Source organism: Trachemys scripta, chromosome 10, assembly GCF_013100865.1.
Source record: "Trachemys scripta elegans isolate TJP31775 chromosome 10, CAS_Tse_1.0, whole genome shotgun sequence".
Lineage (NCBI taxonomy): Eukaryota > Metazoa > Chordata > Testudines > Emydidae > Trachemys > Trachemys scripta.
The window spans coordinates 480908-496413 of NC_048307.1; the positions used below are offsets into that span (position 1 = coordinate 480908).

The window sequence follows — 15506 nt, forward strand, 5'->3', positions numbered from 1 at the left end:
TTGATTACCAAAAAGCCGGACATGTCCGGGAAAAACCGGATATATGGTAACCCTAGTTTTATGCACTCAAAGGAGACTCAGAGCTACATATGCCCAGAGGCACCTGGATTTAATTACTGAAGAAAGCCAGGCTCATGATTTCTTGTACTTACTGTTCTTGCTCAGAAGAAATTCACTGCATGCTTTGGAAGTTGTGTATTGCCCATCAGCTAGCTTTGTTACATCTACTCTGAACTTGTCATCAGAATTGAAATCCTTCAGGTCCATGAAGCATGTGTACTGAGTGTGAGTAGCAGTTCTGGACGACTGGTGGAAATTGCAGAAGTGCTCAGAAATTTTCATCTCTTCTTCAGGGAGCCTTTAAAAATCAAATACACATCCCCTCTTATTTTAATGGGGCTGGTCTGTGATTTGTTAACAGCACATAATTCAATGAGTTAGCAGAGAAGTTCATGAAAAGCAAAAGGGGCACAATTAGGTTTTCAAATGGAAATTCACTTCTGAATTCAAATAAATATTTGCAAAAAAACTTTTCCTTCTATTTACTCAGCTCTAAGCAGAGTTATGAGAAAAAAAGTGTGACCACAGGGAGAAGAAAACAGCACTGAAGTGTTGGTACATAAGGAGAGATAGGACATTTCAAAGTCAATAGGGTGCTATAGGTTAATATACTGGCTATATATGAGCTGTGTGGTCTCTTTCATTCAGGGAAGTTTCTATAAGTGACCGAGAAAGGTCAAGGGTTACAGTAGGAGGGGAGGTACACGGTCACAGATCTGGCCAGAAATAAACCCATGTACTGGCAAGGAGAGGGCAGTAACTTTATTAATGTCTGTGAACAAGATGGCTGAGTCCTAATATTCTGCTCCAGAAGAATGTAATTCCATTGTTAAACAGCAACAGACCCAGCCTCAACCCTGAGGAGACAGAGGAGCTTCCAGGGTGGGGGAGAGGAAATGAAGCGAGCAGAGTCAGTACAGATGTGGGTGGTGGGGCACTACAGCCCTGTTATGGAAGCCAGGAATCATGAACTCCCCTCTCTGTTGATTGGGCAATTGGCTGGCAGCTGTGAGCTGGGCACTGAGAGAGAGAGAGAGAGAGCAAGCTCTGGGAAGGAGAACAGTACTCTAGCCTCTGGCAAATCACAACTAATTTCATCTTTGTTCTCTTGCTCATTAATACATACCAAGTTGCAGTGAGATTATACAAAGTCTCACTGAGGTCAGTTTTCTGGACACACGTCAGAGTTTGTACATAGTCCACAGAACACAGGAGATCTTCACAACATGTAGCTGTAAGTTCAGGGAGAGAGAATAATGCAACAGCTTCAGTGCTAGACCAAAGTGCACCTCATGTCACCACACTCAGCCCTCAACATTGCACATGGCACAGCAACATGACACATCTTGCTCTCAGTGCCAGTTCACCTCCATACACAGGACTTCATGTGTATTGAGGCTTCATAGGCAGTAAACCATTTTAAGCCAGAGCTGTTTTTAATAATATCTAATTAAAGAACATTAAGGCTGCAAGTGAAGCGCTGAAAAGTCAGGAAATGCCCAAATTATGGTTGAATGTGCAACCTTAACTCTGCCTCCTTTTATGTACACTTCATGATACACCCTTTAGTTACTTGCAATTATTTCTGCAACAGCTCTGACTTACTTAGTACACAGATTGGCTATGACCATGTAATGACTGTATCATGCACAATTCTGCCATTACCTAACTTTTGAGTGCTTTCATTTGCAACTGTACCATTCTTTTGATGGTTTTTGTATACAACATTTCCAAGATTTTTATTTTGTAGAAAAAAAATCTTTTAATCATGTATTCTTTTCACTTCTCTCTGTTAATGATTTTTGACAGCTTAGCAATTGCAGTATTAGTTCTTTTTCATATCTGGCTCCAGAGGTTTGGAAAAAGCTTTTTCTGTGATCCTGGCACAAAGATATTTTAATTTTGTATTTGTTATAATCTGTGTAAGATGTCGAGATGCCAAAATGATAGGCACGATTTATAAACCATTAAATAGATAATTGAAACAAGTTTCTAACATAGGGAAGAAAAATGTCAAGAAATTACATGCTGAGGTTTGTTAGTGCACTGAGTTGTAGTTGAAAACTGACATATGGCAGCATTTGATGCTGCTGTACATTATTCTGTAGAGTATTCTGATCAGATATTAGCATTTGAAATGTATTGTTATGAGAATATTGGATCCTGAGTGGTCCTGAGCATGATGCCTAGACAGTATCTCCACGGGGTTATGCAGGTAAGAGAGATTTCAATAAAGGAGTAAAGCAGTGCTATGCACCTCAGCAGTGTGTAGTGCTGACTGTGCTCAGGGAAAGATAAAAAGCTTCAAAAAAGAAGAACAGGAGTACTTGTGGCACCTTAGAGACTAACAAATTTATTAGAGCATAAGCTTTCGTGGACTACAGCCCACTTTTTGTGGATACAGACTAACATGGCTGCTACTCTGAAACCTGTCATAAAAAGCTTCGTAGTCTATGCTAACGTAGCAATAACCAGTGTGTACATCACACAACCCCCCAGCGCCAGGGTCCCTGATCGGATTAGGACTTTTGGAGGCTACCACAGAACAAATAATAAATAAATATTACGAATATATATGTAACCCCTTTGGGGTTTAGAGGGCATGGCCCTTTAAATCTTTTTCCTAAGAGGGAGGGGGAGAGTAACTAAAAAAGGAGGGATAGCTCAGTGGTTTGAGCATTGGCCTGCTAAACCCAGGGTTGTGAGTTCAATCCTTGAGGGGGCCACTTGGGAATCTGGGGCAAAATCAGTAAAAAAGGAGGGAAACTCCAGGGGCAGGCTGGAGCCCCAAGGAGAGGGGGAGGCAGGCTGCAGGCCCTGGAAAAGGGAGCAGCAGAGAGAACCTGGCTGAAGCCTGGGAAGGACAGGGCCGATGGGGGACACCCCAGGACAGGAGCCAGGAGCAGCACTGTTCCAGGGAGGAATCGCCCGAGAAGGACAGGCCGGAGCTGGACCCAGTATCACGGCTGCCCAGAGCTGCATGGGGCTGTGAGTACTGGGGCTTGGGACTCTGCATTGGGGACAAGGAGGGAGGCTGTAGCTAGTTAAGTGGGGAGGTGGTCGCTCTGTGTGGCTTTGCAGAGAGCGGCAGAAGAGGGCACCGGAGGGGTTTGTTGGGGGAAGGTTCACTGGCGCCAAAGACGACCAGGAGCACCCAAGACTCACCCCTGGACTGGAACTTTGCTCAGGACTCCTGAACTCTGTGTGCAGACACATGGCTCGGTGTCTGCCCTTCCAGACTGTGCTACCACTGGGCCTGTGGGGCCTTGGCTTGGATACAGCCCTGTTCTACTGCTCCCCATATATTTCCCCTTGTTGTTTTTCTCCTCTCATCCCTCTGTAAATAAATATTTCCCTTGTTATATCCACTGTACTTTTCCTGTGGGGGTGTGTATTCACTCTGGGGGGTTTGGAACAGGTGCCCCTGGGGTGGAAGGGATTTCTCCTGCTGCATTCCTGCGCGCGCCTTCTCTTGGCCAGAGCTGCCTGCAGAGCAGACTCCGTCTTGGCCACGAGGCGCTAAAGTTAGATATAGATATAAAATAATAAATACATATAAAAATATAAAGAATAATGAAGCTGCTGCAGGAAACACAACAAATATCTGATGGTGAAATCCCACAGGATCACGCCCACAGTCACATGGTGGAGAAGACTAAACTAATTTGGTCTCTTCCGCCTACAGCCCTGTTCCTGTTTGAAAGGAGCAAAATTCCCATTACTCAAGGGCAGATTTTGAGACTGTGGCCCCTATAAGATCCTCTCCTCCTTCAGTGGCGTCAGTACCTGAGCTAAGGGCATTCTTGCCATGTGTCCCACTATGCGTCACTCAGAAGGTGGGCTGCTAGGCACTGCTGTCACTGCACTTTTATGGACTCTCTGTATAACTTTTCATGAATGATGTATCCGAATATTTGGATACTAATATCTAAACTATGTCTTTAGATTTATTAATCTAAATTTGGGTTATTGCTGTTTATGTACTATATGTATTATATGACTTTTAAACCAACCTTTGTACTTGTGGATAATCTAAGCACGACTACCTTCCTTTTCCTTGACCTGTGTCTTACGTAATTTTAACATTAGCTTTAATAAAATTTTTAAATCAGCTGCTGCAAAATTCCTAAGTCTTGTCAGTACTACACCAGCCATAAGGTCTGCTTCTTTCTCTGTTTGTTCCTCTGGGGAGAGAGGAAGGACCCTGCATTTTAGCTTTGCTGACAGTGAAGCTAGTGCTTGATATTAAAAAAAGCACAGATGTGTACTTCCCCTCCCCTCCCCCCAGGAGCTGTGCTCCCTTCTCCCTTGCACTTCTGAGCTGCATCTCTGTGGCTGTGTGCACTTTATCAACCGGGCAGTTGTTTGTGAAGCTGCAGTGTGTGAAAGGCCTAAGCCAACATTCAAAACAGCCACAAGATTCAGTTTTATTTAGTGTTCAGAGTGTGGCTGAAGTGAAAGCTGCCTGCTCAGAGCTAACTGACAGCGACTGCAGCAGGCTGCACTGTGGTCAGCCCGAAATGCCCACCCTGTCCAGCCACCTTCATATCACATCAAAACCCCCACAAGGATAATGCGCCTAGTTTAGGGCAACACTGCACTGACTTGTGTGTCCAGTTGAGGGTGGAGAGTCTGACTGAGAAGAAGAAGCTCAAAGGAAAAGAAAACCTAAGGTTTTCCCCTGAGTTTGCACCACTGCTTCCCTTTCTTAGGCCTGGTCCACACTAACCCCCCCACTTCGAACTAAGGTACGCAGGACCTTAGTTCGAACTTACTGCGGGTCCAGACGCGGCAGGCAGGCTCTCCCGTCGATGCCGCGTACTCCTCTCGCCGAGCTGGAGTACGGCGTCGACGGCGAGCACTTCCGGGATCGATCCGGGATCGATTTATTGCATCTAGACAAGACGATCCCAGAAGATCGATTGCTTACCGCCGGACCCGGAGGTATGTGTAGACCTACCCTTAGTCTGTTGTTTTCTCCCATCAGGTTACAATCTGCTCTCCAGGAGCAGCCTAAGGGCACCAATCCGCAGGGGCATGCAAGACTCCAAAAAGAAGTGGGGGCACTGACTGGAAAAGAGGACAGTTTGGGATCCTCACAACACCCACCAGGATGGAAAACTGATCATCTCTAATAATTATCCTATAGCTGGGTGGAGACCCTGGTTCACCAAGCTGGGATCAGGCGGGCAGGGGGCTAGCCACAGACTGTAGGGTGCAGCGGCATAGTCAAGCAGCCTGAGCCCAGGACTGAGCGCCAGGAGCTCCTGAGTTCTTGTCCCGACGCTAGTGCCAACTTAGTTTGTGGTCTTGAACAAGTTGCTGTTGCACTTCAGTTTCCCCTTTTGTAAAACTGAGATCATAGTATTATTGTTATCTATTGTCTCATACTTAGACTGGAAGCTCCTAGGGCAGGGACTGTCTCTATGTTATGTGTATGTACAGCACCTAGCACTGAGAGTGGGGCCCTGATCCATGACTGAGGCCCTTAGAATCATAAAATATCAGGGTTGGAAGGGACCTCAGGAGGTATCAAGTCCAACCCCCTGCTCAAAGCAGGATCAATCCCCAACTAAATCATCCCAGCCAGGGCTTTGTCAAGCCTGACCTTAAAAACCTCTAAGGAAGGAGATTCCACCACCTCCCTAGGTAACCCATTCCAGTGCTTCACCACCCTCCTAGTGAAATAGTGTTTCCTAATATCCAACCTAAACCTCCCCTACTGCTACTTGAGACCATTAATCCTTGTTCTGTCATCAGGTACCACTGAGAACAGTCTAGATCCATCCTCTTTGGAACCCCCTTTCAGGTAATTGAAAGCAGCAATCAAATCCCCCCTCATTCCTCTCTTCTGCAGATAAACAATCCCAGTTCCTCAGCCTCTCCTCATAAGTCATGTGTTCCAGCCCCCTAATAATTTTTGTTGCCCTCTGCTGGACACTTTCCAATTTTTCCACATCCTTCTTGTAGTGTGAGGCCCAAAACTGGACACAGTACTCCAGATGAGGCCTCACCTTAAGCCATACTACAGTACAAACAATAATCAGCAAAGATTACATAAGTGCTGAATATTATATTAGAATCATGCCACCACTGTAATCCTCCTAGACTAGAACATTAGAGCAGAGAATTCTGCCTTTGAAAAACCTGACTCAGGTCCACCCATGCCAGCTCTTGGATGTCCTAGCATGGCAGATATCTGATGAAAGAGAGGAGGGCACCTTGGGATAGGGGGAAAACAGCTATCTGTAAAATGCAGTGTCCCGTGGAGGGGGTTCTCCCCTGGGATGCATGCTCCTTAAGGGAAAACTCCCAGTGAGATGGAGAAGGACCATCTCACCAGGACAGGGCATGCTTCACATCACATCTCTAGAGCCTAGGAAGTCTTGCGATGTCATCCTGACACCAGTGTGAGGGGCCTGCAGCTCATCCCTGTTGCCAGGTAGGCAGGATGCTGCTGCTCTCGGGTTTATGGGTTGGTCTAACTCGAGTGTAAAGCGAGGTGAGGCTCCATTTAGAAACAGAAAAAGAAAATCCAACCAAATCTGGTTCCTGCAGATGCTCTTTGTGCTGCTTGTTTCTACTCTAAATGATATTTTCAGAAAGTCAACTCTGGCTCAGTTAAATTTCTACGCAGTGGCCAGGAGCATTTGGTAAAGGACAACAGGCACCCACAGAGCACTGAGCTGGGTAATGGGACACGTGTACCCAAAAGAGTGGCTCAGCTTGTGGGTCCCAGGCAGGTAATTTAAAGGCAGCCGCTTCTCCAGTGGTGCTGAGCTGGCCATTTCTAGACTCTCTGTGCCTAATATTATAGCCAACATGTTTTGGAATTATTGTAAATCACACACATGAATAGAAGCCATTTCTGCTGAAACACCCACCAGCCCTGAATCTTAGGGGATGTCCACACTTGGAGCTGGGGGTGTAATTCCCAGCTTGAGGAGACAGACCTGCACTAGCCCTGACCAAGCTAGCACACTAAAAACGAGTGTAGACATGGTGGCACAAGCCATGGGAAGGGCCTAGCGTCCTGGATGGTGTGACCCAAGGACCTCTTGATGCCAATCGGCTGAGGTCAAGGAGTCCATAGGGGCACAGGGATCCCATGGGTTCACCAAAAGAGATCATGTAAGGTATGTTCTGAAAGCCTGTGTCATGTTGGTCATCACAATAATTGAGAGATGTGTGTATGGAAAATATGTTATGTATATGTATTAAAAATGATTTCTAAGTCTGTAGTTAGAAATAGGTCACTCAAATGTACTGTATCTTCAGACAAACTTCTCCAGGCAGGTGATGGAGACACGTCTCTGCCTGGTGGACCACTGTATATAGCGTGTCTTGCAACAGGAATCTATTTGCATACTAAGGCAAACACTAATGAAGATCTGGTGGAAAATTCCTTTGGAAATTAACAGGAAGAGGTGAGTGGAGGGGGAGGAGACACACCCCTATTTTCAGGTGAACTTCAAAGGTCTGTTCTGATATTTTATGGGTGCAAAGAGATACCCTGGCATTCTTTCAGGCTGTGAGGTCAAGCTGCCAGTGGACTTGAGAGATGAGATCTCAGCCAAACTGGTTGAAAAGAACTTGAGATGAGGCTCTGTAGGAGTTAGGGGAATGCCTTGTTAGTTAAGGTTAGTCTCTAGAAAGTGTGTTATGATTTAGTTTTATATGTAACTGTTTCCAATAGTCTCTCTCTCTATCACTTGAATCTCTGTTATTTGTAATAAACACTCTTGTTCTCTCCTTGTAAGTATCTCAGTGCTGTGTGTGAAGCAAAGTGGTGATCCTGAGTTGAATCTTACAAGCTGGTGTGTGCTGTTCTTTTAGGAACAGCGAATCGAAGAGCTCTGCGAGTGTTCAGTGGAACAGGGGCTGAGCACTCCACAGGCAGTGCCCCGAGGAGTCGGGGGTGGTGGGTGCCTATCGCTAACCTGTACAAAGAGAGGCCTGGCGGGCCAGGCTTGTGCTGCCAGAGGCTGGTGGTGTCAGGGAGCTGATCCACAGCAGGCCCAGACAAGACTTCCACCCACTAAGGGCAGCCATGGTGAGGTGCCTCACGGCCCTGGGTAATCCATCTCATAGAGTCGCTTCCCAGGGTATGGCCTTGGGGCAGCTTCTCCCCCTCCCCCACTGCCCCGGCTGCAGGCTATTTTTAGTGTTAGCTTGATCAGAGCTAGGGAATTACACCCCCAGCTTGGAATGTAGACGTACCCCAAAAATCCAGCAATTGGCTGCATTGCTACAAACAGGAACAGACAAACAGGCTGGGACAAAATAAAATCGAGCTTGAACCTTTAGCCTATAAACTTTAACTCTGGATATCTTGAGCCTCCCCCATTTCGGCCAGTTCAGCACAGCCCTAAACAATGGCCAGCACAGCAGGATACGAAGACTCGCTGGTGTGAACGCCTGAGAAAGAAACCTGGGAACTTACTGTACTGAAGTAAAAGGAAGAAGGGAATTGCCTGGAGCTGCAATTTGTTCCTCATGTTGATCCCAGTTGGCTGTCCTGAAAAACAAAACATGAGCTCAGGCCAGCCACCAAATCGTGTGTGTGTGGGCATGAGAGAGACAGATGTCAGGGAGCTTCACACAGCACTGTATTGTAGTTCAGTAAATAAACAGATTACAGCACATGCACTCAGGCTAAGCTGGAGTCCTTGCTCACTGCTGGGTGCCTATGGTTAGAAATGCCATGCAACAGCGAGCAACAACATTGCTGCAACTAATGTGGGTGCTTGCACCTGTGTAGATTCTAGTGCTAGGCTCTATAGAAACACAGCAGACAGACAGCAACTATGGAGACAAGTGGATCTGGTCTCCCTAAAAGCCGCCTCCTTTGTTTAAACAATCTCTAAGCATCTTGTTAAAGACCCCCCAGGAAAGCATGTGGGGCTTTGGCCCTTGGCACAGGACAGGAGAACTGTCTGCATATAACAAAATAAAGGAGTATAGCAAAGCCTCTCTCTCCCGCGTCACAGAACATTGGTTACACACTCATTCATTCAAGGAAAGGCTGTTCTGACACCATTGGTTAAAGAGCATTTATACAAAAATCTTTTGATTACAAGGAACAAGGAGGTTGATCAGATCTTTGTTTAAGATCCATTACGTGATAATCCAGTGACACTGATAAGTCACGGTTCTGCTCAGCCATGAAACGCAAAGGCTCTTGCTCTGATTCCAACCCCCAGGGACTTATGTGGCACACACAGTCCAAGCTTGTTTGCAGATGACTAACATTTATTTTTATGTAAATACAGAGGTATACATTGAAAGAGTGAAAAATACAATCCTTGCAGGGTTTGGGCTGGAGCGCCCCATCATCAGTACTCACTGCAGATTCACCCTCTGCATAACACTGCCATCCCAAAAGGGGCCGGTGGTCCCCAAAAGAAACAGGAGAGTCGTATGCCAGGAGGTTTTGGGTCCCAGAGGCATGTGGCTTTTGCAGAGGGAGCTAGCTTGCATTACAATCGAAGGATGCTCTTACCCAGCATTGTCAGATTATGTTGGGAGGCAAAGACACCACATTGTATGACAATATTGCAACACTGTCACGGACATCATGAAAGTGTGACAAATGCCAACCCGCGGCAATGGGAGGTAGGACCTGTGGCCTCTGCTGGCTAGAGAGGGGCAGGCTCACGCAGCTGGACTGGGTCACACTTTGGCCACCCAGGCTCCAAGTGCACCCGTAGGAAGAATGCTAGGAGTGAAGCCAAAGGGTGCAGGGCATGAAGCTGCTGCAGCATGTTTTCCCCATGGCCCTGAACAGAGATCAGCTCAGCGCTCAAAGATTCCCTGCGTGTCCCTCTGTGCTCAGCAGTCCTGTCTCCGGAAGCACATGCGCCACAGGATCACTCAGTGATGAGGACACTAACTAAGCTCTTCTAACCTGGGGAATATTTTTATTGTTTAAAAACTTTCCAGGTTTACTCAAATAATGAAAGCAAAATAAAATTAGTAACCAGCGAAAAGCCCCTTTGGCTCCTGAGACTGACTCTCACTGAACCGTGGCACCAGGGTCAGATAATCAAGGCATATTCATAGCTGAACTGTTAGCAGGGCCAGCTCAGAAGGAGGAGAAATGTCTTTCTCATGTGCAGCTCCACATCCCAGCTAGTAATATGGTAGCAGGATACAAGCCCAACATGTCACTGTCACCCTGCCCTCCAGGTGTAAGCATTTTACTTTTTTTCTGTCAATAAATTATGTTCTCGTTCAACCATAAGTTACTGGGCCTGAGCAGAGATCCGTGGGTGACTGTCTATGCTGTGCTGTGCAGGGGGTCGGACTAGATGGCTGTAGCGGTCCCTTCTTAACACCCATTAATATCTAACTCCCGAGTAACATTCTCCCCAGTCTTCTTCGCCTCTCTTTTTTGCACCTAGATCTTCTTGTGTCATCCAGGGCTTTAAAAAAACCTCCCTTTCTTCCTTGCACCCCTTGGACATGATGCCTCCCTACATAACTGTAACTACCTTTCTATCCTCTGGAACTTTCTCCAGTTCTCTAAAACTTGGGCCACTGTCAACCTCCTTCTTATAATTTCCCTCAGCTCCTGACGTTCCCTTCTCCACCCCTCCCACTGCCAATCTTCCCGTTCTCAACAAAGCCCCTGAGAAAGCCGTCTTCTCTCACCTCTCCAGTCAGCTCTCACAACGGTGTCCTGGCCTGTTTCCACAGCATGGGAACAGGTCTCCACCGGCCGTGTGATGAACAAGCTCCTCCTCTCTGATCATGAAGGCTCCTTTTGTTTCTCTTTCTCCTGGACCCCAGAGTAGCCTTTGACACCAAGCCATCTTCCCAGACCTGCCTCCATAACTCTGCTGGTCTCTCTAGTAACTAGCTACCCTCTACCTCTTGTGTATCATATCTTTGCATTTAACACTACTGCTGTGCTAAGAATATTCAGTTGGCACACAGCACACAATACACAGAAGGCCCCATTCTACCTCCCACTGGCTGTTCTTCTTGACCAAATAAACTTGCTTTGCCTCAACTTCCTCCCACTGTGTCTCAAACACAGAAGTGCTTCTCTTGGGACAGTACTTCTCCTCAAGGACCACTCCCTCTCTGTTGTCTCCTTCTCAAAACTCCAGTTTGTCTTCAGTGCCTGTAATCTTCCTGTCTCCTTTCATCCTGAGCTCCCCTTTTCCTTCGACATGTCCTAGGTTTCTTTGTGATCTTGGTATCATTCCCCATGCAAACCACTGCTTGGATTCCACCTCTGCTGAAATTCTCACCCAGGCTTTTGGCTTCGCTCCCCTTGACTATTACAGCTCCCTTTGCTTTGGCCTCCCAATGTCCTAGCTCTCTGGTGTGCATGGAATGCTGCTTCCTGCCTTCTCATATGTACAAAGAAGCAAGACTTACATCACCATCAAGCAGCTCTGCTGACTCCTTGTTCATTTCAGGATCCACTTCAAAACTGCTCCTAAAACGGTTTGCTCCAGCAGACCCTAATGGACTTCTCCCCTTTCACCTACATCTGCTCGGCCAATACAAGCTACATGTCTACTCCTCCAAACCCTCTGGCTATCACTTGCTCAAGAACCTTCTCCTATGCTTCTCCCGTGCTCAGAGACTGTTCAGAGAAAAGCATAGAAAAGACCAAGGGGCTGGAGAGCCTGACACAAGAGCAAGAGTCAAAAGTGCTACACTCCTCTAGCTTGGCTAAGAGATGAATACGTGGGGACAAGATTACAAGCTGCCACACAAATATTTGAGAGGGGTTAACACCCAGGAAAAAGAAGAATCATTTAGGGAGTACAGTGGGTGGAACTAAGAGTGAAGGGGTGAAATTAAGAAATGGAAAATTTAGTCTGAGTATCAGAAAAAATATCTCAACACTGATATCTGATAGGCTTTGGGATTATCTCCTAAGAGAAGGGGTCAAAACCATCTCACCTGAGATATTTAAAACTAGACTGGGCAAAATATTAGCACATGGGAATAATCATGCATTGACTTGTGGGGTTGGCTGGATGGAATTTAATCCCACCTCTAGCTTTTATGATCTCTTTCATTAAGAACATGTCTCCTGCAAGGAGTGACTCTGAGGCCCCTGCACTATTCCTGTTGCAGTTACATAGCATTCCCCAAACACGGATACCACAGGATATAGGTCTTTGTCTACAGAGATGCAATAGAATGTAGGCAGATTAATGCACTCAATGCATTTACCTATTCTCAGCGAGGTGTATGTCTCTCGCTGCTTTTCCCCTTTGGCTCTTAGAGTTCAAGGCCAGGAAGGATCACCATACCATGTGGTCTGACCTCCTGTATATCCCAGGCCACCCAACACCTCCACCCAACACCTCCACATTAACCCAACAACTGGAATTAGACCAAGGTATACTGGAGACTAGGATGTTCCACAGGCAGAGCACAGGAGGCTCTGAGGTGCACCAGTACCTAAGGTCCCTGCAATGGCAGGGAAACAATTAAGTTAGAAACCCCCAGATAATCCTGCCAAGTGATCATCTCATCTCTCCATCACTTCGTTCTCTTTCATGTTTTTTTTTCTCTGTTCCCTGGCGCTTCTCGTTCTCTCTTTGGGAAGCACCCTCTTTCCCCTCAGACTTTGTTGTTTCTTTCATGTCCCATGTTCTCTGTTGTCCAACCTCTTGCTCTTGCCAGGGCCCCCCAGATCTCTCTCTCCTTGGTATCCAAAGCTTTCTCTCCTTCTCCCACCAAATTTTCTGCCATGGGGTGGTAAGGGAGGAGGGACTGCTGCTCTGAGAGAGTCAGGGCAAGTGTGACAGCGAATGCCAGCCCCTGTTCCCTAGATCTTTCTGCTTCTACTCTGGGTTCTGTGCTGAGACACACGCAAGAGCAGAATAGCAAGGGAAAGGAGCAGCAGGTGTCGTTATGGCCCTTTGTGGCTGGATGAGCACATTGCCTGAACAGGCACAAGATGCAGTCGAGGGCCTTTTCCATTCCCAAGGCCTGCTGAGGCCCTAAGTCCCTGGGTACCACTAAGACCACCCCCTTCTTTGCCTCATTGACTTTCCATCTAATTTTTAATCAGAAAACACATCTCCTCCTTTTCCTACCCCATTGGTTCATCTCTGTTACTAATTTGGAAAGTTCACATGATGTGGAGCAATGAGCAACAGGCTGGAAGCCCTGGGCTCTATTCTCAGATCTGCCACGGAGTCACTGTGTAACCTCGGACAAGTCACGTCCCTTCTCTATGGCTCAGTTTGCCTGTCTGTAAAAAGAGGACGAAGATACAGACTGAGCTCCCAGGCGATTTAGGAGGCTCGTAGATTCATGCATTCCAAGGCCAGGCGGGACCATTGGGATCTGACCTGGCCTCCTGTATAGCACAGGCCAGAGAACTGCCCCAAAATGATTCCTAGAGCAAAGCTTTTAGAGAAACATCCAATCCTGATTTAAAAATTGTCAGTGATGGAGAATCCACAACCCTTGGTCAATTGCTCCAATGAATAATTACTTTCACCATTAAAAATGTACGCCTTATTTCCAGTCTGAATTTGTCCAGCCATTGGTTCATGTTATACCTTTCTCTGTTAGACTGAAGAGCCCATTATTAAATATTTATTTTCCATGTAAGCCCTTAACTCTTTGTTAAGTTAAATAGATTGACCTCTTTGAGTCTATCACTGTAAGGCCTGTTTTCTAATCTTTTAATCATTCTCATGGCTCTTCTCTGAACCCTCTTCAATTTATCAACATCCGTCTTGAATTGTGGACACCAGAACTGGACATAGTTCTCAATTCATGAATGCTCATATGTCAAGCACTATAGAATTGCTAAGCACAGTTCTTTTAACCTCTGTACAGCAGTTTAAGAGACAGGTTGTATGAAAAGCACTGTACTAAATAAAGATGTCTGGTACTGACTTTGTAATTTATATACAAGTGTGAAAGCAGTGATAAACATTGTAACAAACTACAGTGTGAGAGATGGAGCCTGTACCAACATGGCATGTTCAAAGACACATAGTGCTAAGCAGCTGGAGATATGGAGCAGCCCGAGGGACTGGGTCTACCTAGTCTAACCCTGTGTTTGTAAATGGTTACATGAATTATATACGTATACAGTTATAGAAACATTCTCCAAAAGTCTAACTAAGAACTCAGTTATAAAAACTAACATGAAATAAAGATGAAATATAAAATTCCCAAACACAGAAAATAATTTCTTAGTTACAGCAAAACAAAGGAGAGAGGCTAGAAGGTCTACAGAGGTTACAGATAATTCAGTGAAATGCACAGTAAGTGCTCTTCCCTGAGCATTGAGCTTGACAGCTACTGTACACAGCAATAATCAAAAAACAACTGACCATAGGGTTAAAGCAGCAGGTAAATCAGAAAGGAAGCAAAATAATCCTTATTCTGCACAATGAAAGTCAATATGGATGTCACCAGAGGGGCAAGTACTGTATCATCTATAGGAAAGATTTTAAATCTAGTCAAACTTATCAATAGAAACATTAACAAAGTGCTTCAAGCTGGCAACAAACCTCTATGGGAATTGGTTGAACCACTGATATTACCTTGCCTCATCCTTTCAGATGTCCATTTCAGCCTCCCAAAAATCCATAGGGCACTTGCCTGGTTAACACGTTACTGTCATTGGAGACACTGAAAGTAAAGGCTATGACAAGTAGGTGGAGTTCATCAGCACTGAATGAGTGAAAACTAAAAATCTGCTTGTGAGCAATACAGAGCAGTAATGTATTGGAATATACAGTGATATATGGTGGCTGACGTCAGCTCTGTATCAGTATTACTGTGCAGCTAGAAGGATGTGGTGAGTACATTAACGCAACGAATTCATGACTCCGACACCCACACAGTGCTCCGTGCTGTATTTCTCTGCTCTCTAACGCTCACATGTGAGAAAACGGTGGGAGAAGTGGCACAAACCCACACTTTAAAAGGTCATTTTAAGGGGTTTTGTGGGGCTAGTGGATTCAGAGACCCGCAGTGCAGAAGCATCAGCACTGGGCCCTTAGACTTGAAGTGTTAATTGTAATTAATTCTCCAGCCATGCATGGCTAACCGCTATGCTGCCATGTCAGAGGCAGGGACCCATCTGCAGCCACGCGCAGCTCTGCTCCATGCCTCTGGCTGCACTTGCTAGGCTGCTGGCAGCAGAACGGCAGGAAATCCCTGACAGACTCAGCAGCAGGAGGTGAAATGCCTGAGACTGAAGGGCAATGGGTTAGTGTAGGGCAGAGCAGAGAATGCACGCTGGACCCTGGCCACACAGGGAGATGCTGTGCCTTGACTCTGCCTGTCTGTGGGTTGGCAGTAGCCAGCTAGGCAGGCTGAAGGTTCCAAGGCCTGGGCAGAGCTGCTTTGTGCAGAGGAGCATGACGACCAGGGCCAACGAGGGAGGCGCGGGGAAGAGGGGGGGAAGCCAGTACAAATTACTGGGGCCCGGCGGTCTGGAAGGG

At 46.3% G+C, this 15506-nt stretch overlaps 1 protein-coding gene across 1 annotated transcript in view; it reads right to left on the reverse strand.

Annotated features, from left to right (window-relative positions):
* IL21R (interleukin 21 receptor) overlaps window positions 1-14754 on the reverse strand; it is a 32616-nt gene extending 17862 nt beyond the window's left edge. Inside the window, exons 1-4 of the mRNA XM_034783610.1 lie at window positions 14601-14754; window positions 8504-8578; window positions 1187-1292; window positions 149-358 (exon numbers count right to left, since the gene is read on the reverse strand). Coding sequence (XP_034639501.1) covers window positions 149-358; window positions 1187-1292; window positions 8504-8578; window positions 14601-14610 — 401 coding nt within the window. The 5' untranslated portion in view covers window positions 14611-14754. The remainder of the gene's footprint in view (window positions 1-148; window positions 359-1186; window positions 1293-8503; window positions 8579-14600) is intronic.
* Window positions 14755-15506: the final 752 nt, after the last annotated feature.